Source organism: Varanus komodoensis, unplaced genomic scaffold (assembly GCF_004798865.1).
Source record: "Varanus komodoensis strain SLA01 unplaced genomic scaffold, ASM479886v1 scaffold12, whole genome shotgun sequence".
Classification (NCBI taxonomy): Eukaryota; Metazoa; Chordata; class Lepidosauria; order Squamata; family Varanidae; genus Varanus; species Varanus komodoensis.
In genome coordinates this window covers 17141967-17168211 of record NW_025335349.1, presented here as the reverse complement: position 1 = coordinate 17168211, position 26245 = coordinate 17141967, and the positions used below count along the sequence as shown (strand labels likewise).

At 42.0% G+C, this 26245-nt stretch overlaps 1 protein-coding gene and 1 long non-coding RNA gene across 6 annotated transcripts in view; one reads left to right on the top strand and one right to left on the bottom strand.

Annotated features, from left to right (window-relative positions):
- The window catches only part of RSPO2 (R-spondin 2), a 114292-nt gene extending 108484 nt beyond the window's left edge, over positions 1-5808 (top strand). For all 3 annotated transcript variants that reach the window (XM_044421995.1, XM_044421994.1, XM_044421993.1), the window contains one exon: positions 5685-5808. In XM_044421995.1, coding sequence (XP_044277930.1) covers positions 5685-5782 — 98 coding nt within the window. In that variant the 3' untranslated portion in view covers positions 5783-5808. The remainder of the gene's footprint in view (positions 1-5684) is intronic.
- LOC123019245 lies at positions 4320-25859 on the bottom strand. Of its 3 annotated transcripts, XR_006413891.1 has the most exons (3): positions 25699-25859; positions 5602-7644; positions 4320-4986 (listed from the first exon to the last, which is right to left on the bottom strand). It is a non-coding gene; the product is annotated as an uncharacterized LOC123019245 (long non-coding RNA). The 3 variants fall into 3 exon arrangements; XR_006413889.1 differs by having other exon boundaries at positions 4320-7644; XR_006413890.1 differs by having other exon boundaries at positions 4320-7644; positions 25707-25859.
- Between the last annotated feature and the right edge of the window lie 386 nt (positions 25860-26245).

Sequence of the window (26245 nt, the reverse complement as noted above, 5' to 3'; positions counted from 1 at the left end):
GCCTAGGGAAAGCTGAGTTTGACAAAGTATCAGACTTGCAAGACCATTAAGCATGCTAGCCTTCTGGACTGACTTTGCTGGTTGGCCACTGGAGACACTGTCTTGTAGTGGTTCTTCTCTCACCTTCAGGCTCAATTTCAGAGGCTGACATTGAGTAACTATTCTTTGGCGCCTTGACCAAGCTTATGGGTTCCATTAGGTACCATCCTGTCCCCAACATGAAGCCACAGGGAGCACTCATTAGGGGTTTTAATATGGTGGCTCCTCTTCGGCAGAACACCCTGTTTCTGTAGGTCAGGTAGGCCCTGGTTGTTCTTGGTGTCTGCTGAAGATGCCTTTGTCTGAGAAACCCTCCCTTGCTGACCAGCCACCATTTCAATGTTATCCTGTTTTTAATGTACTTTTCATTGTTTTATCTGATGCATCCTTACTTTAGAATCTGACTCAATCTCAGTTTGATATTGAGATCTGACTCAATATCAGTACACAAATTCTGGAGGAAGGGAGAGAGGAAGGAAGGAAGAGGGTGGGCATGTCTTCACTTAATCTAGGTGGACAAAGGTGCCCCAGTTTTGTTCTTACTCCAAGAGAGATATGACTAAAGACATGAACTTTTAGCACCTTCTTGTGAGGCCATCTCCATCCATCCTTCTCTTCTTAATGTGTGCCCTTTGCTCTACAAGGTTAGAGAGGCTAGGCTAAACCACAGGCTCTGACAGAAAAAAAATCATTATTGTAATGCAATAATCACTGAAGTCCAGCTCTTAGGAAAGAACAGCTGTTTGTGGCATTATGCTAGGTGATGAGGTGCTGGCACTCCAGAACAAAAAGCCTTGTGTCCCCCTTAGAGCAGGCCTGTGCAATGAGTGTTCCAGAAAAGTTTTAAAAATCTGGTAACCCACCAAAGAGCTTGTTGTTTGCAATTACAAAAGCATAGAGACTGTCTGACAGATGATCAGTCTGAAATAGTTGCTGGATCAATCAACTTGTGTTTCTCCAGATGTTTGGCCTGCAACTCCCATGATTACACTGGCTAACCAATTGGGGTTGATGGGACTGGAAGACAAATAACATTTGGAATGCCGCAAGTTGCTCACCTGCACTTGAATTCCTGCCTGCTGTGCTTTGGCAGTTCGCTCGTTTGGCAACTCTGATGATCCAGACAAATTTAGACTGAGTCAAATGGCAAGCCCTTCAGTTACCCAACATGGCTGGCATGCTGCATTTCCTTTTCTGGGATACATGATCTTCTCCTCCCAGTTCAAAGTCCCTTGTATGGCCTGAATTGTGGAGATCTTTCTGGCTACTTTCAAGGGGGTAAACAATATAGGAGGTCCCTCTGGTGAGCTGACGGGTGCCATCTTCCATCCCACCCCACATTCTTCAGTTCGAGGGCATTTCTGCGAAGAATGATGGCCGCTGGGAAAAAGAGGGAGAGGGCTGCCACTGGGAGGGGGGCACTCTTTATTGCAGCTGCCATTTCTTATCCTCTCCCCAGATGTTTTCAGAACAGGACACTGTGTGGCAAAAGATGATGACCAGGAGATTATGAAGAAGTTCTTATGGAGACACTTTGCTGGGTTTCAGTCCTACCTGAAAATGCAAAAGAGAAGGGAGGTTGTTTTGCACTTCTACCACCCCCCCCCCCCCGTTCAGATTATATTTTAATGATCAGAATGTTTAGGTTTTAACTGTTAGATTAAAAATAGAGAGAATGCCAGTAACAAATTGTGTTTTCTATTGAAACCAGCACTAATGTCGACCCTGTTAAATCTATTAGATTTCATTGTTCTTTCCTCGAGAGATTACATATTCTCAAAAGAGAATAAAATTGGCAATTTGATCCAGTTCACACACAGAGGAGGTGAAAATGACATTCGACAGGTTCTAATTGGATGCCATGGAGAGCCCAGATTAGAATTGCTCAGTTAGTTTAAGGGATTGCAATAGAAGAGGTTGACAGTGTTCTCTAGTGGGGTTGTAACTGTACCATTCTGCTTGTTTTGCGGATGGAAATAATGCAGATGCAATCTTAATATGCTGCTTTTCCTTCCTCTCTTGGTGTATTTAAAAAATAGAGGGCCACACAGCCAATAAATTGAATCACATTTTCTGACATTATCATTTATTTGTTTAGTTAGAACACTATGCATGTTTAGAGGGGGAAAAAAGAAGAAGTCCAACAACTCACAGCATGCCCCATCTAGTAGGGCCCTTTTTTGTCTAAATATGCATGAGACTGACCTCTGAAAATATTTCTAGAGACCTTTCAAGGCAAAAACATTCCCAAGGGAGCTCACACAATAATTTCCCATGCAACCAAACACAACAACACCATAATATTAAAACAACCAAAGAAGAATCAACAAGCGATGATTAAGCATCTAGCATAGTTGGTACTAAAATGTTAAGTACAATTGCAGCTAAAAAGCTAGACCAGCTCACTAAAACATAATTGGGAGGAGGCCCAAGAAGACGAGTTAGTCTTCAGAGCAATTCTGAATGTAGTCATGGGGCTTTATGGATTCCTGATGACAACACATGTTGGGCCACTGTGGAAAAGACCCTCTCTTGTATGTAGCCACCTAATGTACCTCAAAGATAGACAAGAAGGGTTTCCGTTGTTGAATTTAAAGTACAGGCAGGATATCAGTGAAAGAAATCTTCTCTGTAATTTTATCCAAAACTATTTAAAGCCTTTAACATCAAAGGCAACACTTTGGGCTCAGAAATACAACCACTGCCAGTGCAGTTGGTGGCATATTACTATTAATAGTATTAATTTATTTTAAACTTCCAAAAACACATTTTTCTACAGTGGATAGAAAAAATCAAAAATAGGCAAAACCATAATAAATTATGTGGTTAATAATAATTTATTAACAGTACAACACTATCCATATCCACTCGGTAATAAGCCCCATTAAATTCAGTGGAACAGATATCTAGGTAAGTGAATACAGGATTGCAGTAAAGCCTATGTTAGAGGAGTGATAATAACATACTCAGCGCAAACAAATAAAAAGAAAAAACAAGAGCGAGCTCCGATAGTAGAGGAATTGATGAAATTGGAACAAATGCTGCAGGAGGACCATCAAAACAAAGTCTTAAGTCTCAGCTGGATATTTTAAGGCATAAGTTAAACCTTTTGGATACAAATGAGCTTACTAAACAGATGAAATTGACCAAACAGAATTTCTTCGAAAATGCTAATAAACCAGGGAGATGGTTAGCACATAAAGTTAAGAAAGAAAAAGAGAAGAGATTGATCGTGAAATTGAAAGACAGAGAAGGACAGCTATATTCGCAGGGTGCACAAATCGAGAAAATAGTGGAAGACTTTTTTACAAAGCTTTATCAGAAGGAGATGTCAATCGAGAAAGTTAAAGAATATATTCAAAAGGATTGCAGCATTAGACACCCAACAATGCAGCTTTAGATCACTTTAGAGTAACCCTTTTATCCCAACTGATATTCCCAAAGAAGGATCATGGAGGGCTGGGAGCGACATTTCCATGCTTCCTGAGGTTTTGAGAGTCATGCTGCAATCCATATCCATGAAAACAACAAAAGGAGCACAAATGGCAGCTTCTCCTGCCCTCTTGCAAAAATTCGTGGAGAAGTCAGAGAAGATGGGCAGACAAGAGGAGAGTGCAGTACTTCTTTTTGTTTATGAGTTCAATGAAAAAATCTGAAAGGAAAACAGATCGAGTTACCGAGTTCCACAACCCCAGTTCTTCTGCTTAGAAATGTGTTTCTGAAAAGTATTCAGGCTTTGAGGTGGGGAAGCTGTGCCTTCTGGGAGATTGAGATTGATAGTAACCAACAACTATTTTGATCATGCTTTAAACAATCTTATTGCCTCAGAAAACACTTTTAGGAAAGCCTTCAAAATTGGAAGCAATTCTTTTGTTTCAAGAATCTTGCCTTTTCAGAACACGTTCTGTGTTCCCATTACTTAGATGTAGGTGTAATTTGACCATAACAAGTCTGACTGGGGGGATTTGGTTCTTAATGCATGACATGGACTGGATTTAGAGATAGCAAAATCCTGTTTGGTGCCAGATGTTAAGTAAAACAACCAAAACCAAAAAAACCAAACCAAACCAAACCAAACCAAAACACCCCTCTAAAGGCCCTTTTGGTTTCACCACTCTCTCTATCATATGTGCCCTTACAAATGCTTCCCTCCCTCCCTCCCTCCTTTTCTTTCTCTTTAACAAAAATAAGTATTTAAAAAGATGTGACTGTGTGTGTCTGAGAGAGAGAATAACATTCTAATAAAACATCCATAATGTACTTTTTCCACACTGTAAAAATAGTTATAATTGAAATTTATTATTCTTGGTGCCATCACATTGGGAATTCACAATGAAATTCCATGCACGTTTGCTCAGAAAGAAACTCCTATGGTATTAAATGGGACTGATCGCCAGGGAATTGTGCTTTAGTCCTGTGCACTGTGCCTTTCTTTTTTTAACACAGGCACTTGCTGCCACAGAATTAGTGTTCCATTTCTTGTATAACTGTAATTTATTTTCATGTTGATAGAGCAGACATTGAGTAGAAAGAAACAGAAGCCTTGTTCTCAGGTTATTCATTTTCCCACTTCCTTGGGGACACCACACTACCGAAGAAACCTTCAGTGAAGCTGCAGAGAATGGCGTTCTGGTGGCCTTTTTAGAGGCATCGTAGTTCATGGGCAGTGACAGACACCCGATTCTTCTTTTCCGTCTTTCACAGTCCTGCTGTCCACCAGGGGGCGCATGGAGAATGTCCAGATGATGGCTGGTTCATTAATGCAGTCTGATTCAGCTAGGTGGGCTCCCTGCTAGCTGGAACAATGGGAATTGTAGTCTTCATCAAAACAACTGTAGTAAATCTGGATGGGGATGCATTGCCATGAGGAATCTGTTGGTGGTGATATTTTTTTGGCAATGGGAATCAATTCTCCAGACATCCTGACAGTATTTTTTTGCACATTCTCTGTGAGGAATTTTGTATAATAACATGTAACTGTTCTTGTGTCCCACTTTCCAAATATGCAACACTTAATTTCATCTTTGCTTTTTGTTTTTGTTTTAATTTATAAGTAGTGACATATGCTAGTTCATGCCTTGTTTGGCTTATGGTTTTCCAAGTACCTTTGTGCCAAACTAACACTTCCACAACCAACACAATGGTTTGGAATTCCATTCCCATCAGTCCCAGCCAGCATGGACAATGATCAGGGATAATGGCAGTTCTAGACCAAAGCACCTGGAGGTCACCAAGTTTGAGACAGCTGCTTTAGATGGTCTTAATACATGAATTTTAAGTCACCTTTGACTTTCTCTAACATTACAAAGTAAAGGAGAGGTATTTGTAATGCAAATGAGAATTACTCTAAATTAGGTTTAGTGTTTTTGGACATAAAGAGGGAAAGAAAAGCATAAAGGGCAGCTTTTAAAGCTTCCTGTTAAAAATAATCCATTCACACACTAAGACTTTTTCTGTATAAACATGAATAGGACTGTGCTTTTAGACTCCGAAGCATAGTCCCAGTAAAAACACTTCCCCAAATTTAGCTCTGTAGCTTTTCCCCCGGTGCATAACACTTACTGTGTTTCTGTCATCATCCTGTGACTTCCTGGTTTACTGATCACCACCATTTGTCTGTGTTTCTCCCCCATGCTTTCTTTCAGGAAAGAGGACACCAAAGGCAAAGGACAAGAAGAAGAAGAAAAAGAACCTGATGGAAAGAGCACAGAAGCAGCACAGCCGTTTCTTGGCCACAGACTGAGCTAGTCAATAGAGACTTTTTTCGTGCGTCAATACATGTGCGATTTCTTTTTTTTGGGGGGGGGGTCGTATTTTTGCAAAATGCACAGAAGCTGCTACCTGCTCCTGCACACGGATGCACTGCGATTCAGCTGCTTTGACAGTATTGGTTGCAAATAACTTGTGGGGGCTGGGAAAAGTCCAGAAGCTTGTTTGTGTGTGTTATTTATACTTTGATGGTTGTTGTTTTTGTTGTTCTTATTCTTGTTGTTGTTCCCCTAACCTGGAGACTCCAGAGGCAGAAGAAGACCACTGAGTTGAATCAGTGGATGTGTGTCAAAAACATTTTTTATTTTAGGTTTTTCTTTTTCTCTATTCCTTTTTTAAATTCAGTGCCTGCAAGATGGAAGTGGCCAATTATTGGGTGTGGAACTTCACAGCAAGAGCTCAAGGCTGCAACCGCCATTATGGGAAAGACTTGTTCCTATTTATATAAGCAAAGGAAATTGGGGAATGAGAACTGCATTTATGGCCTTTGTTTCTCATCTTGTACATTTTCAAGAGTAAATAACACTAAACAGATATTCATAGGTAACGTACTTTGTCCTCTGCACCTGTTATATTGGAACAGTTGTATAGTCAAACTGCTCTTGACTGATATATTACAGGAGTTGCTGGTCAGTAATCCAGGAGTACAGCAGTTCCCATGTGTACATATTATGTTGTCTGCATATAAATAAACCTATTTACAGTACGCACATGTCTGCTTCCTGTTCATGCAGCACATCATTTGTCCTTGCTGTTCTGTCACTTTCATTCTAGGAGGGGGTGCAGTTTTTTCAGGGGTGTTATAAAGTAAGATTTTCTCTGGGCCACATTGGAATGATAGAGAGATTTGAACCTGTTCTCATTTATCCAGTCCAGGCTTCCTTCACATTTGAGAATGCCCAGGACTGAAATGTAGGAGCAGCTACACAAGCACGGGAAATAGGCAGGATATTTTCCTCCAACTCCTCCTCCTCCTCTTTCTTAACATCTTTTTGTTTTTTCTTAAAAGTTAGTGTTGGGTAGAAGTTGGAGAAACCATGAGGTTTATGGGGTGACTTTAAGCCAATCAGTCTAATCTACCTCACAGAGTCGTTGTGAAGATCACTATGGAGAGGAAGAGGGCCATGTGCACCATCTTGGGCTTCTTGGAGGAAAGGTGTATATAAATGCAACAAACAAATGCAGCATGCATGGAAATATGATGTGGATCAGAACAGATGTGCCAAAGGATGAGGGATTTAACTATATTGCTTTATGATTATTCAATCCCATTTGTGTCCCACTTGGCTGCTCTCTGCTATTTGTCCCTTTAAAGCAGAAATAAGAAACCTGTGAGTATCCCAATGGTGTTTGTTTCTAGTTCCAGTCAGCTCCAGCCAGCTTCAGAGAAGATTGACCATTGGAATTGTAGTCCAACACCATCTGAAAGGCAATCTGTTCCCTTGTCCTTAAATAGGAAAAAATGCAGGTAGTTTTGCTGCCACAGAGCAACATGTGTTGGACATGATCTTGATCTGGAAAATAGCATGGGTGTTACTGGTTTAATCCAGTTTGAATCTGCTCCCTAGCTCATCAGCTGTTTTTAAGTAAAAGTAGTGAACTTCGGAGATCTAAATACAGATCTCTTGTGTCAAGGCTTTTCAGGTCTTCCCTGGAATTGTTGCTTTCCAATTTGGGGAAGCTTCCTTCAATGCCTGGCTGCTGGTTGTGATCAGGGGAGAGTAATTCTGTATATGTTCACATCCACATTTAACACAAATTACCCTGACTGTACATGTTCCAGAGCTGAGTCCCATCACTGAAGGGCATTCTGAAGTTTTGCTGGCTCCAATTAAGCTATTGGAAGAAAATAACATGGTTAACTTTAAAAAATAAGAATCAGAACTTCGACATAAACCTATGCAAGCTGTAAAGCCAGAGCTGGTTACCCTTGACATAACCAAACAAAAGTATGAATGGGTCTTAAAGGAGTTCATGATTTCCATCAAGATGAACTTGTAGTGCTTGCCAATCTTAGAGGGAAAACAAAACAAAACATATGATCCACATCTGATCTGTTTGCACTGTATCTTCACATTTATCACCCATTTCTGGATATATCTTACTATGTAAGGTGTTCAATACTATCTGAAAAGGATTTTAGGAACTAGCAGGGGTAAACTGCTCTATGAGTCCCAGCTGGAAGATGCAGGACTTTTCCCCATCTCAACATGCTGACGATTGCACCCTAAAAGACAAACTTCAGAGGAGCATTCTGGGAGGGGATTCCATACCACTATACAGTTTTGGACCTTGCAAACACAGAGCAGAAGCCTGCATGTGGCGATGACATTCCCTATTAGTCATCTCTACATTTCTGAAAAGGCAGCACAAGGCTAATGATATGCTCATCTTATTTTAAAACCATGACTACCCATGTGGGAGAATCAAAGAAGAGAAAATGGATAACTGCAGTTTTCCTTCTATTTAACTCATCAATAACAAGGATCCATTCTAATTTGCCTGAGTAGGTTGTGAGAAGTGCCATGTCATTAAACTTTCAGAACCTTGATTCAAAGATCTTCCATTTGAAAGTGTTAAGTGGCCACAGACTGCATTCTTCTATACATTAAACACTAAAATAGGCATAAAAATACCCTAAGAGAGAAACACCATTAACAAAAGCCTATCACACTGCCTTCTAAAGGCCAATCTTCACAATTGGAGCACTGCATTCTATTTAAATTTAGGAGATAGGGCCCAATGAAAGATAGGTTTAGATCTTGAAAGCTGAAATCAAGGCTCACATTTCCTAACTCTAATTCTGAAACAGTAGCACCTACATTGCTGAAAAATAAATTGAGCTTGATCAGCTGGTCTTTTCCATGTTCTTCCCATTTGTCCACATACATCGCTTTAGAACAAAGCAAGGCACTTCTGGTACCTTGTGCCAAAATCTTGGGGTCAAACTAAACATTCTGCTAGTCACACACACAGCTGTTTGGCTTATTTACTTTTGTGTAGGTAAGACGCCTCGATTTGCATCAGGACCATGGTGATTTGGGAGGAGGAGCTATGCTTTCTTCCCTCCTGTTTTCATGACAAAATTCCACCCCTCCTAAAAAGGATTATGGAATTTTTAAAAGAAAAAAAATCTCTTTAGGTTAAAGACGTTTTATCCTAAGTCAATAAGAAATCTAGAGTTAGTTGCATTTGGGGTCATTTTTGAACCCAGACAAAAGTGTCTCAGGAAAGGAAGGTGCTGCATATGAAAGGCCTTTGTTCGGGCTGAATGCTTCCCCCTAGGAGGTTTTGATTAACACAAAAATGGTTTTCAGCTTAAATTTAAGTCTTAAACTTCCCTGATGCTATGCATGACAGTGCCTGGCCTATTGACCTTTCCTCTGCCCAACAATAATTTGGCGCACAAACTTTAAACCAGCATTTCAAAAAAGAGCTTTCCCTCAATATCATTTAATCCTGTCAGCACAGATGTTTTGCTTTCAAAAGAGCTGTATTCAACCTTCTTTGTTTATGGGACCACAAAAGTACCCCACAGAATTATTGGGAGCCTTGTTAGTTGTTGGCATGTTTTGGTTTAAAGAAAACTATAAAAAGGTAGGACTGCGTTTTTCAGCATGTATGCTTTAATGTACATATTTCAAAAAATCCACATTCTCCTTTCCAATTCATGTACTTGGAATAATCTCTTCAAGTAACCAGAAAGAATAGCAGTTGGGTGCTCACATGGCCCTGTGGACGTGATCTGAAGGCACACGAGCAATTCCCTGATGGGAAAAAGGTGGGATAGAAATATAATAAATAATATGAAACCATTGGACTTTGTTTATTTCTGCTTATTTCAATCCCTTCCAATTTTGAACTTAGCTTGGAGCTCTTGTTTATCTCTTACAGTCAGGGAAGCAAATCATGATCAGAAACTGGAGTATGAAGGCAGTTTGTCTCTTTCACCAGGGATTCACAACCTTTTCATTCACATTTGTAATGGCTGGTGTAGTTACCATGGCTGGTTATACAGTACCATATACGCAATATGCACAAGAAACTGAACACACAAAGGCACAATGGAATATCTATGTCATACCCACAACTCATAGAAACACACATCACAACTTCTATACAAACACAGGCAATAACACATCATTTTAAAGAAACAAAAAAAGAAACTCATGCAGAAAACACACTGCACAAAACGCCCCCATGATAGGTAAATCACCCTGATCTCTCTCTGTTGCTTTCTTCACATCATCTAGTGGTCTCCAGAATCACTGGCCCAAAGCAGATTTCTGTTTGTATCTGGGGGCAGGACAGAGAAATGTCCCAATCCTTTTATAAGGGAAGCATTTTGCATCAAGGTAGGAAAATAACATCCTTGGAATCTCTGGGCTACATTTGGACTAGTGGACTGACATACATTGGATTGAACAGATTAGATAGTTAAGTATTGTGAATAGCTATTAAGGTCAGGGTGTCCAAACTTTTTGGACCATCAGGCAAATTTGGAATTGGGATTCTTTGGGCATTTCTGCAAAATGCCAGGCCAGTGGATTGCAGCTGTCTGTCTATTAATTGTAGGCTGTTTCTTATTCAGCAAAAACATTTGTTTCTTGTTGTTTGGGCACCGCACGATCAGTAGTATGGATTACTCGATTCAGCAATAATGCAGGGCAGCTAATGCTTCTTAAACATATGTTTTGATAAAGTCCAGTAGGTGTTTCTTCTTAGGTGAAGGTTATTGTCCTGGAGCAGTCTCTAATAGGCACTCATGGATACTCTTTAGAATTATTTACCTACTTCAAGGAAATCAATTAAGGGCTAATGCAAATGCATTCTCTGCACCCTTTTGGGAGTGAAAGACTGATGGTACAAAATAGGAAGGGTGGACACTTATCAGCACAGAACAAGAGACCTGCTGAATCAAAGCAAGAGTCCTTCTAGTCCAGAGTTCTGGACCACCAGCTGCACACAGAATCCCAGAATCACGATATGAATGCAACAGCATCCTCCTGCCCAAGTTTCCCAGCAACTGGGTCACATAGGCACTCTACCTCTGATGCTGCTGCATCTCCAGAACTGCAGTGGATTGATGACTTTGCAATGCTTTCAATTTTTGAATGGGTGGCCTATGGAGAGGCCCTGCAGATGGATAGTTCTTTCAATAACTCGTCTGCATTTGTTGAAGTCTACATATAATGGTTAGAAACCTGTAAGCATTTCATATGCAATCATTGCCATGACTATAAACAAATCCTTGTACACATATTTTTCAAAAGATTTTTAAAAGGTTTTGCAGGCAACCATGAACACCACATCAGAAAATCCTGATTTAGTTGACTGTTACCTTTTTAATGTTTATTTTTTATTATGTTACTGTGCAGAATCAACCAAACCACACCATCAAAGAAGAAAAGAATACCTGAAATTAATGCAACCAAAAGTACATTTTTGAATAAAATTTAAAAAGATCCATTCCACTAATTGCATATATATTATATATCCCTATATGTTCATATAAAGCAGAACATGCTATTATTATTAAACATTATTATGTGTAACTTCAACAAAGTCACCCCAAATATCCATATATTTAAACATTTCTAGGTTATACCCAAAGGTCACCTGTTCAAAAAATGAAAGTTTCATTAAATCCTCCACCTATTGTGTTATTGCAGGTGGCCATTTATTCTGCCAATGTTGTAATATTGCTCTTTTAGCTGGGACGCTGGATACCTTTATAACCGTCACTTGGGTCTTGGAATGTTCATAAGGCTTTAATTTATGTATCTTTCTTCTTACACTGACAGATATATTTTCCCTGAATGACTTGTTTGCTCGGGTGAATGAATCCATATGAAAGCATTTGCAAATGGTCCAAAGCTTATGTTTCCTACTTGCTAACCAGAATGTCAAGAAGATTGAAAACTGTCAAGTCAAGAAACCCCTTTCTAGAAATTGCAGAGTATCACATATCCACTGCAAGGCAATGCAAGGCAAGGCAAGGCAAGGCGTGACTTACAACTGAAACACTTTGGGAGTGTAAAGCATCAGGACGTGGCATATGTATTTCAGTGCTACAGAAATGCTCCTTTGTCCTAGAAAGCTGTCACGAATATTTGCAATCTTTCTGACCTTTCTAAAATGCCACCTGGAAGTCTCTTCCCATCCACATGCAGAAAGCAATTTTCTGCAGCATGGCGCCCTACAGAGGCGATAGAGCACAATTCCCTTCAGTTCTAAATGGCGCAATCCTGCTAGCTGAGGGTGATGAGAGTTATGGTCCATCGTATCTGGAGCAAGCTTGAAGCCTGGGACAGGGAGCTTCTAAAGGCTGTACTGTAACTGCTACTGCTTTCCATCCACCTTTTCAGCACATTTCTTTTTTTTCCATTTAGTCTATGGACTTCTCTGTACCAGGTTTAGTACATGCTCATCATCTCCTACAGAACTTTAGACAATGCCAGGACTCTCCATTTTCTAATAATGATGTTTAGTGAGCTCTTCTGAGCAAAGAAAATCTGGAATTTGTGAAAACAAAGAATAGTACTTTTCAATTCTGTATTTGCACTTTTGTGCTATGCAGCATTGCTACCTGGAGTTTAGGAAGTGGAAATGCAAGAAAGGAAATGCTCTACATGTAGTACGTGGATCTCAATTCTGCAATGGAACAGAAAGCAGACACAGTAGATGAACAGCCAATGAACAGCTTTGTGCAGGAAAGTCCTACGGCACATTGTTAGCTCTTCCGCTCTTGCTTGGTTATGCCAGTAGTTTGTATCCAGGTGAGGCAGTGGCTGTACTGAACCGGTGCCTGGCTGAGGTAATGGGCTGGATGAGGGCCAGTAAACTGAAGCTCAATCCAGGTAAGATGGAGGTCCTTTTGGTAGGTGGCTCAGGTCTCCAGGTAAGTGACTTTGGCCCTGTTCTGGACTGGGTTGAATTCCTTCTAAAGGACAGGGTTCGCAGCTTAGGAGTGCTCCTTGACCTGGAACTGTCCCTGGAAGTCCAGGTGATGGTGTTGGTGAGGAGCGCTTTCCTTCAGCTTCGACTGATCCATCAGCTGCGTCCTTACCTGGACAAGAGCTTCGTAGCAACAGTGACACAATCTCTGGTAACCTCCCAAATGGAGTATTGTAATGTGCTCTAGGTGGGGCTGCCCTTGAAAATGGTCCAGATACTTCAAATGGTACAAAATAGAGCTGTTGGGTTGCTGTTGGGGACCGGTCATTATTCTCATATAACTCTGGTCCCCTATCAGCTTCACTGGCTTCCCATTGAAGTCCAGGCCCGATTTAAGGTGCTGGTTATAACCTATAAAGCCCTAAATGGCTTGGGACCAGGATACCTAAAGGAATGTCTTTTTCCCTATATGCCCTCCTGCTCGTTAAGATCTGCAGCAAAGGCCCTGCTCTGGGAAACTTCCTTGATGGAAATTAGGAGACAGACTACCCAGAGAAGAGCTTTCTCTGCAGTGGTGCCCCGGCTATGGAATGCACTCCCTAGAGAGGTCTGCCTGGTACCATCACTATATGCTTTTCGGCACCAGGTCAAGACCTTTTTATTCACCCAATATTTTAATGTTTAAAAGATTTTCATTATTTTTTATTTTCAGTTGTGGGTTATTAGTTTTATCTTTGTTGGGGTATTTATAATCTTTTATATTGTTGTATTTATTGAACCTGTTTTGTAAGTCGTCCAGAGATGCACAGTGATTGGGTAGGTTAGAAATATCCCCCCGCCCCACTCAAAAAAGTAGTTTTGAAGATCCCAGCTTTACTCCACCCAGCTTGCTGCTTTGCATATGTTTTGGATTCAGCTTTCATCAGTCCCTGCCAGCAAGGGCAATGGCTGGGAAATCTGGAATTAGTCAAAAAAAAACTGGAGGGGATTAGGGTGGGAAGGCTGCTATTTTATCGCCAATAATGATAGCCCTGTACCCTGTCAAGGTGCCTGCTGATGCTTGTTCAAGAGTTTGCTGAAGTGCATTTGTAATTGTCTCTTTCCACTTATGGTTCTTTGGCTCCAACTCATGGAAAAATACTGGTGGACAACTTCTGGCAAAGAGGTTGGTCTGATCCATGATAGATTTCCCAGTGTGACACAGTAACACAGATTATGGCTTGTACTGGAAAAGCTGGTTTAAATGATGCTGTTCTCTCTCACACACAGGTGCTATCAATAGTGCCTTTTTCTCTTTTGGGTAAACCTTTTGATAATTTTGATAAAGGGGGCATACAAATAGCTCAACACAATGCAAAGGAGGAGCTGTTTTCCCATGCACCTGCAATGTGGAGTGATTTCTGCAGTAACTTCTGTTGTAAAACTTCCTAAGTAATTTCTGTTATTGTAAGTTCTCCACTTTCTGATCCTATGCTAGAGGTGATACTTGCTCTCTCCCCAGCAGGGCTTTTTTTTTGTCATAGAACGCACTGGAAGAGTGTTCCGGCACCATTTTTTGATGAATTTTTCCAAGTGATTGTGAATCGCCCTGTTGGGCGTAGCAGATCGGTGGCAACAATCATTAACATCTCCCTGCGGGCTGCTTGTGTGTCGGTGCCGATTGTCGGCACTGATTGTAAGGGCACTGCTTGGCTTGGGACACTGCTCGGCTTGGGATCGGTCGAGTGGTCGCATGCTGAGTGCGTACTGCTGGCAGCGACCATTGTGTAAAAGTGTGGCCCCAAAACGTGAGTTTCGGCACTTTTTTTTTTTTTTACAAAAACAGCACCGCTCCCAAGTGAAAAGAATGTTCATTATCCATGCTGGCTTCAGCCTTTGGAGGGACTTGGTCCTCAAACCCTTCCTGCTGCCATTGCCTCCAGGTGCATTGCACCTCATTCTCTCTCACTAGTAGCAAGCAGAAAGCCAGGGAGCAAGTGGTAGTGCAGCATCTCCTCCTCACCACCACCATTGCCTGGGCTGGAGTGAGAAGCAGGTTGCCATGATACAAAGGAGGAACAAGTCCAGAAGGTTGTTGTACATGGGCCCCTGCTGGGATGTGGGGTCCTTGGCAGATGCCCAACCCTACCCATTCTTGCTTCTTATTGTATTTTGTGTACATTAGGCCCACATTTTTAGACACAAAATGCTCTCTCTGACTCAAAAAGCCAGATGTTTTGAGCCAGGAAACTTGAGTTCTGCAAATGTGTACACAGCCAGATTTCCATCTTGAAAAATGAACGTACATGTGGGAGAAGCAGACCGACTGCAACGTAATTTATCTCATGCAATAGCTCTCATTTCCACTTTCATGGCCTTACCCCTGGGCCGTTTGCTTCTTTGCATGGAGGAGAATTGCCTGCCCAATCTAATAGAATCAGAACTTGGAGCTCTTAAAGAACTTTTATTATGGAAAAGTATCATGCCATAGTTGGAAAAAGCTGGATTGAGTTTCATATAAGGGTTATTACGATACCTATTCCCCTTCTGACTCTTTGTTTTCAGCCGGCCTTGTGAATTTTGGTACTCAAGTAGCATTAGGTGTTGCTTTCTCTTCAAAAACATTCCCAAGGGAAGGCGAAAGGTCTTTTGGTGGTTCCGTTTGGAGATGAAACGCAAGAATGAGGGGTACCCTTGAAAAATAAGCAACTCTAGAAAATAGTGTTGATTGCCAAGTATAAAAATGTAAGTTTCTTATTTCTAAAAACATAGGTATCAGTTAGATTGCCTTATGATTCAGAATTCTGTGGACTGAGCCAAATGGATGGGATGAAAGCCTGGATGTAGCACCATGGAAGGAAAACACATGTCATTGGGAATAATCACATGGGTGGACTTCTGACTAGCCTGGTTTCCCATGGCTGGTTGAAGACATGACTCCTATGTTAGTTCAGTCCAGCACTCTAACTGCTATACCACATTTGCTTTCATTTACAACTTGGGGCGGAAGCATAAAGTTACCACCATTACAAGCCAATATGCAAGGTAGTACAATAGTGAATAATTGTCAATGACTAGCATCCTATATGCAAGCAGAAAACACAATTGCCAAGTGTCTTTCCTTACATTGTCAAAACAGTGCACAGGAGAGAAGCATCAGCAGGCATGGGAAAACTCCAAGGTTTGCAGAAGTGGAAAATCCCAGATTGGGCTATTTGGGGTTTTCTCCATGTAGAATTGTTTTTTCCAAATGAGTATATTTACTGAACAAGATTGGTAAATGACTGCTGTAGGGTGGAGATGGGAATGGAAGGGAGTTTCCTGGAAAAGGACACCTCTGGATGGCTTGTTGGAAACCTACACAAGGGCGCTCCGTGTTGCAACTTTTTGTGCTCTCCTTATTCTGCCTTAGAGTACTTCCAGATGAGGCTTTTTTGTGAAAGTGTGTTGCATCATTTGATGCAGAGAGAGGGATGGGGCTACCTGAACGACACTGCCTTCCCTTTCTGTTAGTTTCTGTCCATTTTTCTGTCCACAAAAAGCTATTAAGGATGAAAGATGTACACAGTCTTTGGATGGTAGTGAAAGGCGCTCTCCGTCTGGAATCATCCCTTGTGAAACAAGCTGAACCTGATAGCTCCTGATAGATATCCATCTACTGGGATGGGCTGGCATGCTGGCATGGATTCTTAGCCAGCCATTTCAGTCTAGATCCTAAACATTTGGCTGTAACTCTTCTAAATGCTTTCCCAGTATCATTAGAAAAGCGCACGCAGCGCTAGCTGTGGAACATTTCTGTCGATCATAGTTATACAATGTTGTTTTTAATGGAACAGAGCCATGGCTGGCTGCACAAGCTCCCAAATGTTGCTTTAATGTCCCTTCTTATTGGCAAGATGACAGGTTCAACCCTGAATTCAGGCTTTATAAAATCCAAAACCTCCATGAGGTGGTTTGGAAGGGGAAAAGTAAAAGCTGAATCCTTTAAGAGGCTAATGCCATAATTCAAATCCTTCTAATTGGATTTGGGTTTGTGCTCTAAATTGGAGCTCGTTTTGGCAGCATTGAGCACAATCAATGGGAAGAATTTTATTCTCCTGTGTTTTGTGCCTTCTTTCTCCCTCTTCTCATCATGGCTTCCAATTCAACACTAAATCAAAGTCAAAGTGAGACAAGGAGGAACACATCAGGCCGACGCAGCCATTTTTGACATGGAGAAGTCAGAACAGGGTGACATAGCAACTTGGTTCCTGACGGAGCTCAGATGGAATCACACAACCCACACTTCTCAGGCTCATCAATGGACCTTACTCCTCTCCAAATTTTGCAATGCAATTCCCAACAATTTAGAGTATCAAAGTGCACATTTGACTGTATCTGGAAATAAAATCATTTAAAATATTTATGAAAATGTCAAAATGCATACTTCGAATGCGTTAAAACATGGAGCATATTATGGTTAACACATGCAAAAGTACCATGCTCTTCTAAGGGACAGATTTTCCCATTCTGTTTTCTACTATCATTTTATACAATATTGAACTATGATATTTGCTACCCCAAAATGTAATGTTGGCCACCAATTTCAAATGCAAAAGGGGATTGGACAAATTCATAGAGAAGGCTATCAATGTCTACTAGTTTTGACGGCTACGTGTTGCCTCCAGTATCAGAGACACAATGCCTGTGTGAACCAATCACTGCAGATCATGCGTGGGAGGAGGCTATAGCACACATGCCCTGCTGGTGGAATCCAGTGGGCCAACTGGCTGGCTGCTGGTGTGAACAGAATGCTGGACAAGATGGACCCTTGGCTGATCCAGGAGGCTGACTTGTATTCTTAGGGCAAACACCCTGAGGTATGTCCTACTCCAAATGCACCCACTTCCCATTTAAAACCACTCTTAAAGAGGCCCTGAGTTTTGACAGCTACCTGTTTCCACAGAGAAGTGTGATGGTTAGGGTAGGGGAAGCACTTTTAGCCTTATCTGTCATGGGAGGCTTGGGGAATAGTCCACAGTTTTCTTCCTTGTGTAGAGTAAAGGAGGGAAACCTAAGTACATGCATACTCAGGATCTTGCTGAGCAGGGTGTGTCAATCCCCAAACTCCCCATGGCTTTTCTATGGATGCCCTGCCTACTGCAAGGTGTCAGGAGAAGCAAACGTTGTAGAAACACCTTTGCGTCTCCTGCCCTAACCATGAGCCTCTTCTGGGTGTAAGGTCCAGAGCAGGTAAAATCCAGTGCCCCCGCCTTGCCTTATCTTCCATGCAGTTGTGCTTAAGTGAATAGTCAGACTTGAACACCTGAGATGATGTGAGTTTCTGTGCACAAAAAGGTTTTTAAAAAATGCTGGGCAGCCCTAAGCAAGGTGCTGCTGGGGCATATTGAAGGGGCTGATCATTGCTGTTTGCATGGGGATTGTGGGACCCCACCAGGTAGTCAGCTTTTGTGATATCCCGCATGCTTCCTCCCTGCAAAAGAACAGGAAAAGGGTGGGGGAGCCATGCTAAGCCTGAAAGGTTATGGGTGCAGATGAATGTCTATTTGCACCCCAGCTGACCCATGAAGGGACCAAGGGGAGACTATGGGGAGGGAGAGGACTCCCTACCCCCTGTGTGCCTGATTGTCTGTCAGGCACATTTAGGGCTGGATGGGTTATAAGCTTTGCAGCGTGGCTTCATGTGCTATGCAAACCTGCCCACTCTGTGTTGCCACAGAAAGCAAGACAAGATCTGGTGGGCTTAAGTTACAGAATCCAGCTGAATATTAGGAACAGTAAGAGCAGAACTAATTACTGAAAGGAAGGATTGGTGCGAGGGCAGTTCCTGGCTCATGGGTAAAGGGTAATGCCAGGAAAGGGAAGAAGTCAAGCCAGAGTGAAGCAGACTAGAGCTGCGGAAGCTGAACTGTCCAAGCAGTTATCACTTTACCAAGCTAAGCAATTTAGTGGTAAAAGACACCCAAAGACTTGGGCAACAACACAATCGACTATTTTCAGCCTTCCCATTGTCCCTTAATGTTGGCTTTGCTAGTTAGGAATTCTGCAGCTGTAGGCAAAACTGTTTGGAGGGCCACCAGTTGCCTCTTCCTGGCTAAGGACCGTGGGCATAATCTCTGTTGCTGGATGTGTTCAAGCAGACCTCCTTCCATGCAGAGATAGATAAGTCAGGATGTCCTGCATGAGGCAGAGGGGTGGCCTAAAAATACCTAAAATGGTGTAGTGGTTGCCCTACTGGTCTCAGATGCAGGAGAATCAGTTTCTAGTCCCCACTTAGCTGTGATTCTCACTGGGAGGCTTTGGGTCAGTGGCTGACTCTCAGCCTAAGTTATCTCACAGGACTGCTGCTGTGAGGATAAGGACGGTGAGTGGTACAGCTACATAGGCTGCCCTGGGTTCCTTGGAGGAGAAAGCAGAATGAAAACATTACAGACAAATTAAGGCATTCTGCAGGTTGGAGGAGTCTAACCATTGATTCCAGTGGGTATATGTGAAGCATGATTAAGTCCAAATCTAAACTTACGATTCTGTTTTAAAGAGTCTTCAGCTGCTTTCCCTGAACACTCACAGCAGCTCAGGCCAAACACTACAGGTCTCACTACTATCCTTACCACTCCAATTATTAAAACTAAGAAAACTAATTACACCTGCTTTTGTTAAAATAAAGACTTTGTACTCCTTTCAGAAGCTGGGTTGACAAAGGCCTCTGAGTTCAGTTGTCCAGAAACTCCAAAGCTGGGTACTACAGGCCCTATTCACGCCCACAACTATTCTAATCTGGTGCAGGGATGATAGTTTTGGGAACTGGAGCTGTTTTCCAGCCACAACTGGCACAAGAGTGGGAGGCATCTTATCAGATACATATGCCAGGCCATGGAGGGATTTAAAGGCACTGAATTATGCTGGGAAGCACACCAGCAGCCAGTGCAACCAAAGTCATCAGGGGCCTGGATCAGCTCCTGCAAGGAAAAGTTCCAGCTCTTGGGTAATTTTAGTTTTAAACTGCATGCAGTCTTAGCCATGTGTTTAAACAAGCATGCTTAACCTGACCACTTTTATTTAGGAGAAAAAGGGCAACAGGGTCTGAGATCTGTAATATGCTCCTGTTGTTGATCAGAACCCCAATTTTCTACTGGAAATGCATGCATATGTTCCCTTAAATCATCTTTCTCCCTCTCTTCAGCCAAAGGAGGACCTGAGAGCAGATTATAAAGATTAATTATCAGACAGACCCTTCCCTAAGCCTATGTCAGGACAAAATAAGCAAAAGCTCTGCCATAATAAGGCGCTAAAAGCCTGACACTGTAAGAACATCTTTAGACTTAAGATGGGATTCTTGATTTGATCAGGAATCCATGTTACAAGTCTTCCCATGTATGCCTTAGAAATGCTAATGGGCCTTTTCTGTGGGGACACACCTTAGACATGCTAATGTTTGTTTGTCCAAACAAACCCTTGTTCAATCCTATTGCTTTACCCTATTGTGCCTCTAGCATACTGTATACATGATCCCACACGTGGTCTCCACCCTCCTCCAGACCGTGTATGTTACAAATAGGTTATAAAAGCGTCTTGTACAGACTCCATCTTGGTAGCCCCTTCAGGGTCTGCCTGCATGATACATGTATTTCCTGTACATCTGAATAAACGCTATTTTTATTGTACACCTTCCAGAAGACCTGCTCTCTTTGCTTTTTCTTGTCATCTGAATTGTAAAAAACTCCATGCAAAAGGAAAAGTGGTCTCTCAAGAATCCCAGAATTCCTTGTATGTAGCCGGGATGCAGGAACAATTGGTAGCAGGGACAAAGTAGCAGAGACAAAGCAGCTCAGAATAATCACTACAGATATTGAGCTCAGGGACACTGTGAGCAGCCCCCCTCCCCCAAAATATGCATTCTGATGTTTCGTTCACCCAAGTGTGTGCAGTCTCATGCTCACCCACATCTTCTGCTATGCAGACAATCGTTAGATTGTAAGTATAGAATGGGATAGTGGTATTTGTCTGGGAGGACTTGCCTGTTGCTTATTTACATCATGCCCCATCCCAGAATTGGTGCTTGGGCACTTCTTATCTTACTTCATAGTGGAAAGATAAATACCTTCCAGGATTATCCATATTCTAACTGGAAATTGAAAAACAGCTATTGCAGCTGAAGTTGGGGTTCCAGTACAAGAGTATCTTGAAATATATTTTCTTCAAACTGTTAATTGCTTATTTGTTTTCCCTTCCCTTCCCTTCCCTTCCCTTCCCTTCCCTTCCCTTCCCTTCCCTTCCCTTCAATCTGGATTCAATTTTGACATTAAAGTAGCATGCAGTCTCTAATTTAGATTACTCTGACAGCTGACTCTAATTTTTATCTGTTTACACAGGAGCAAATGAGAAATACACTAATTTGGTTGAGGTCTTGCACCAGCAAAGGGCCCCGAAAATCCAGTTGCTTTGTGTGTCAACCATTTTACTTATGACATGAAGTACTGCTCACAGGATTTAAAGCCGAATGCAGTTTTTCAATAACTTGCTAGCACCTTTTGATGCCACTTCCCTGCTCCTTTTACTTTCCATTTGCTATCCACAAGTGGAACATTTATAAATGATATCATTTTATGTACACCTATTCTATCCTCTCCCTCACGTGTTCAGGTAGAGATGTTTGATAGTCATAGAATCAGAATAGTTGAGTTGGAAGAGGCCATGAAGGCCACCAGATCCAACCCCCTGCTGTTGCAGGACGCCACGTTATACCTCCCCACCATCCCATCAAGTGACTGTTACACTTAACTGGTTTGTACATTACAGATGCCAAACGGGACACTGGGTGAAACTGATTGTGGGTTGCATTTATTCTATATAGCAACCACTTACCACTATACAAGAGAAATTACAAGAAACAAACGTAGACTCAACTTGCGCCCAGGCAGCTGGATTATTCTCCTTTCGGTATGGATAGACACAGCTGTTTTGGCATGCCATGTGTGGCAACTATTGCAAGTTGGGAACAGCCTCCCTAGTGAGCAATTCTCACCCATTGCAGCTATCATGGGGAGGAGCCATGCATGGCACCCTTTCAAGTGGTCTTACATGATCAAAGAGATGGCCCTGCATCACCCAGTGATACAGAGGACGTGGAATTCTCCCAACCTCTTAGCACAGAGGTGACACTCAAAGAGGCATTCATTTATTTCATGTTCTAGCAAAACCATTTCTACCCACAGAGTAGTCAGCAAGCAGCACTGGAGAGCACAAGTTTCCCAGAGTCAAAGGCAGCACAAACCCAGTTGTAAGCAATGGACAGCATCTGGAAAGAAGAATGAATCAAGAACACCTAGGCTTGCAATGCACTGAGCAAGAAGTACATTGTTTGTAGTAAATTAGGTCAACCTTCACCTGCATAAACATATCATATAAACTTATGCTGACATGAAACAGATATAGATTCATTTTTAAAGAAAGCTTATACCAAAGGAAGGATTCTAATTAGAACATTTTGCAAGTTTTCCTATGTTGTGTCTGCACCTAAGAAAATATAGTGTTCTACTTGCATCCACCCAGGGCTAGTTGTGGGACTGACCAATAGAGGAGAAAGTTTCTATCAAATTATACCAAACTTTTTCCCCTGGCTTTTATGATGATGGCCTTTTATAATCATGTTTCGTTGTGCTGTTAAACTTTCCCTGATACCTGCCTGGAGTATGCTAAGCATGCAGGGATGAGGGTAGCAGACATGACCCTTTCCTACTCCTCTGATAAGAGGAAAGGATTGTTAACTTAGACAGGGAGTACATGCACTTTACTCAGAAGGTCCTTCCAGGTATGGCATCTGCCGGTAGGGGTTGAGAAGACCCTTGCCCCCAAACCCCAGAGAATGAATATTTAGCAGGCGAGGTACCAAACTGTCCTCAATATGACTAATTTTAAGCATTTTTTTAAAAATAGGATCCTGTTTCAGCCAACTTCACCTGAATCAAGAAATCCATACATAAATATTTTAATAATGCAATGATAGAGTTCTCTATTCAGTTCTCTGTTATTTTGGGGCATTGTGATTTATTAAAAGATTGCAAATATAGCCACCTAGGAAGGCCTTAGCAGCTATAGGAGGTCTATAAATATGCATATGTATGTATGCATGAATGCATGTAGAAATAAGTAAATAAGCAGGAATGTGTCCATCTATGAAATCTAGAAAGCCATATGTGACTATCTATCACCATCTAGTGGTCAGGCATGCAAATAGAATGTGAAACTGGAGAAAGCCTGTACAGGTGACCACAAAAGCTCGGATGGGTTGGTAAGGGGACATGATGTTCTTTGGGGCATCTAGCTGCTAAGCCACTTAGCCATTTTAAAAGTAAGCACTAGGAGTTTGAACTGGACTCTGGGACAGGCTGGGAACCAGAGAAGTTCTCTGAATACTAGCAATATACTTTCCTACTCACTGGTCCTAGTCAGCAACCTGGAATCAGTATCTTCAGCTGCAGTTTCAGGACTGTCTGCAAAGGCAGCCCTGCATACAGACTAGCAGCCAATCCTAGATGTGGGCAAACCATGGAAAAGTGTGGCCAGGCTATCTCTGCCAGGATGGGCCACATCTAAATTAATGAAGGCACCTTTGTTCCACAGGACACTGGACTTATTTCTGGACAATAACCTAGGGGGAAATACAGCCCCATCCACCACAGGATGGTAGATAATTGGCTGATTGGATCTGCATTATTTATTTCCTTGATTATTTTTTAGCAAAAATATTCTATGGAAACTAGAAGGAACATCTTTGGAACCTACGAACATTGGAAGAATCATGATGAATGGTTTATCAGGTCATGCAGGGGGGAACCAAGTGCCAATGAGTGCAATACATCCAGCCAGCGAGTCCAGCAGCTAGTTCCCCAGTTGCAACATGTTCTATAGCAATGGTCTCTGACATGGGAGGTAATCTCCCGTGAAGACCATGAGTCATTGATGGCTTTCCTTGTTTGCTTAGACAAAGTGATCTAATCCCCCTTTGAAACCATTTAGATTGGTGGTTAGCACTGCAGCTTGTGATAATGGTGGTTAGCAACTACAACTTGTGATAAGGCCAGCATTAAATGTTATCAGTTGTGGAGCAACACTGCATTCTATTCCTTTCCCTCTCCCAGCAACAGCAAAGTTCTGATATTCCTCTGAAGTTGGACAGCCTTTGCTGGCTCAACTTTCAGCCCTTATCATTCTTTTCTGGTGAACTCTTGAGTGTGCTATCACTGCTAGAACAAATATACATTCTTTGGCTCAAGATAAAAGATTTCTCAGGAAATTTCTCCGCCAGTTGCTTACATACCCTTCCTACCCAGTTGCACATTTCTAAACTTTTGTACTGTTTAATTTTTAAACAATTTCTTTGCCCTTTGGGGGTGTGAGGTGGATGCGTCAGTATTAGTCAACAAAATGAGGAATGTCTTGGTTATGTTCCATTTCTTCTTCTCCTATGACCCAGGCTCAGATGGCCTTGGAGTCAAATGTTCCTAGATCATTTGCCCATGGAGTAAATCACTTTAACTCATGGTTTTCCACCCTACCTTTTATGCCATTTAAGGCATGGGACTCATCCTGCTTCATGAGAGGGCCAGCCCTGAGAGGTGCTGTTAGTGGGTAGTTTGTCTGTCCAGTTGGGTGATATTCAGTTGGATGGAACTGCACTCCCTCTAAAGGTTTGTAATTTGGGGGTGCTGCTGGACCCAGAGGTATCACTTGAGGCATGAGTAGGCACTGTGGCATGGGGCACCTCTTATCTGCTTAAACTGATATACTAACAATGACCCCAACTGGACAGAGAGGGCTTAGCTGTAGTTCCCCATGCTCTGGTAACCTCTCATTTGCATGCACTGCACATGGGGCTGCCTTTGAAAATGGCCCAGAAACTTCAACTGATCCAAAAGAGGGAAGCAAGACCGTTAATGGTGAGAACACATGATGACAGTACTTCTCCAGGTATAGCGGCTGCTGGTTAAGTGTGGGTCTGTTTCAAAGCCCTAAACATCTCAGGGCCAGATTATCTGAAGGATCACTTCCTCCTGCATGCATCTACCTGGAAGCTGAGGTCATCTTTTGGGGTCCTTTTCTAGGAACCTCTTCCAAAGGAAGTGAGGCAGGCGGCTACCAGAAGAAGGGCGCCCCGGTTTTGAAATGAGCTTCTCAAAGAGGTGTATCTGGCACCTGTTTTGTATTCATTCTGGAGCCAGGTGAAGACTTTTTATTTTCCTAACATTTTAACAATCTAGCTTTTTAACTTTTATATATCCCATTTTATTTCTGTTCTGGTGCTGTGCTTCTGTGCTAAATACTACCAATGGCAATTATGGCTCCCCCCCTTTTAATTTCAATTAATTTGTGTGCATGGGTGTCCTTTTAAAGTTTATTTATTTTTAACTTTTGTTAACCACCCAGAAAGCCTCAGCTATTGGGTGATATATAAATTTTTGAATGAATGAATCAAATAAACAAATTAAACCTGAATCAAACAATCAAATTGTCCATCTGGAGTACCTTTTAAATAGCTCTGGCTACATTTGTCAATATCTGGCTTGAAGTGGTTGTAGTGGTACAGGTGAAAATCCAAAATCAACCTGCTGTGCTAGCACAAGGGGTTTCCACCTGATCTGAGGTGATTCTCCTCTCCCACCACAACCTCAATTCCCACACCCCACACTGTTCCACAGGGCAGCCTGACCCTTCTTGGTGCGTAGGACACATTTGAAAAAACCTGTGGTCTGAGCTGCTTTCTAACTGCCCAAGCATGAATCGGATTCATTGTGACATAATGCACCTCTGCAACTGCAGTGCATGTAATGGCAGTCAGAAAGGCAAAATCTGGGGCCATAATAATTGCCTGAGTCAAGGCTGAAAACATGGACTACTGGATGCTATGAAAATGGTGCTAAACACGGTAGCCAGCATCCTTGGAATGTAGTGCATTTTGAAAAAGCAGTTTTCTAGCTCTTAATAAAGAAATACATCAGAAAAATATCTACCTACCTACCTACCTATCTTCTATCCATCCATCCATCCTGCCCAAAGCTGAAGCTTTCTGGGTGGTTTACAATACTGAAAAATCTGTCTCCTTTTCCTTCTTCATCTCTTCTTGCCGTCTTCACACCCAGCATGTTCTGTTCAAGCGGATGGAACTCTGGATGGAACTCTGCCTGTTTCAAGTGTGTTTTGGACTTCATTCTGCTTATCTTCCCCATATTCTTGGCAACTGTCCACAGTTTTGGCCTAAGTGGCTTCCAAAAACCCAGCAAATTCTTGTTAAGATCACCCTGTTACCAGCTGAGTCATGTGGACCTTACAAATGGAACTGAGCTTTTGACCTTTAAGTTCCTGTTGCTGTGATACACAATGCAAATAGAGAAATAACTTTCTGAAACCCCAGTAGTGTTCTCATAGTCATATTTGTTACTGATAGGCAAGTGCAGTTTGCATTCACAACCCTGACTGGATAGGAGAATTTCTTGCCTATCCATCAAGACAATGTGTTGGATTCGGACTAATTTCCAACTGAAATCAAAGGAACAAGAATTGT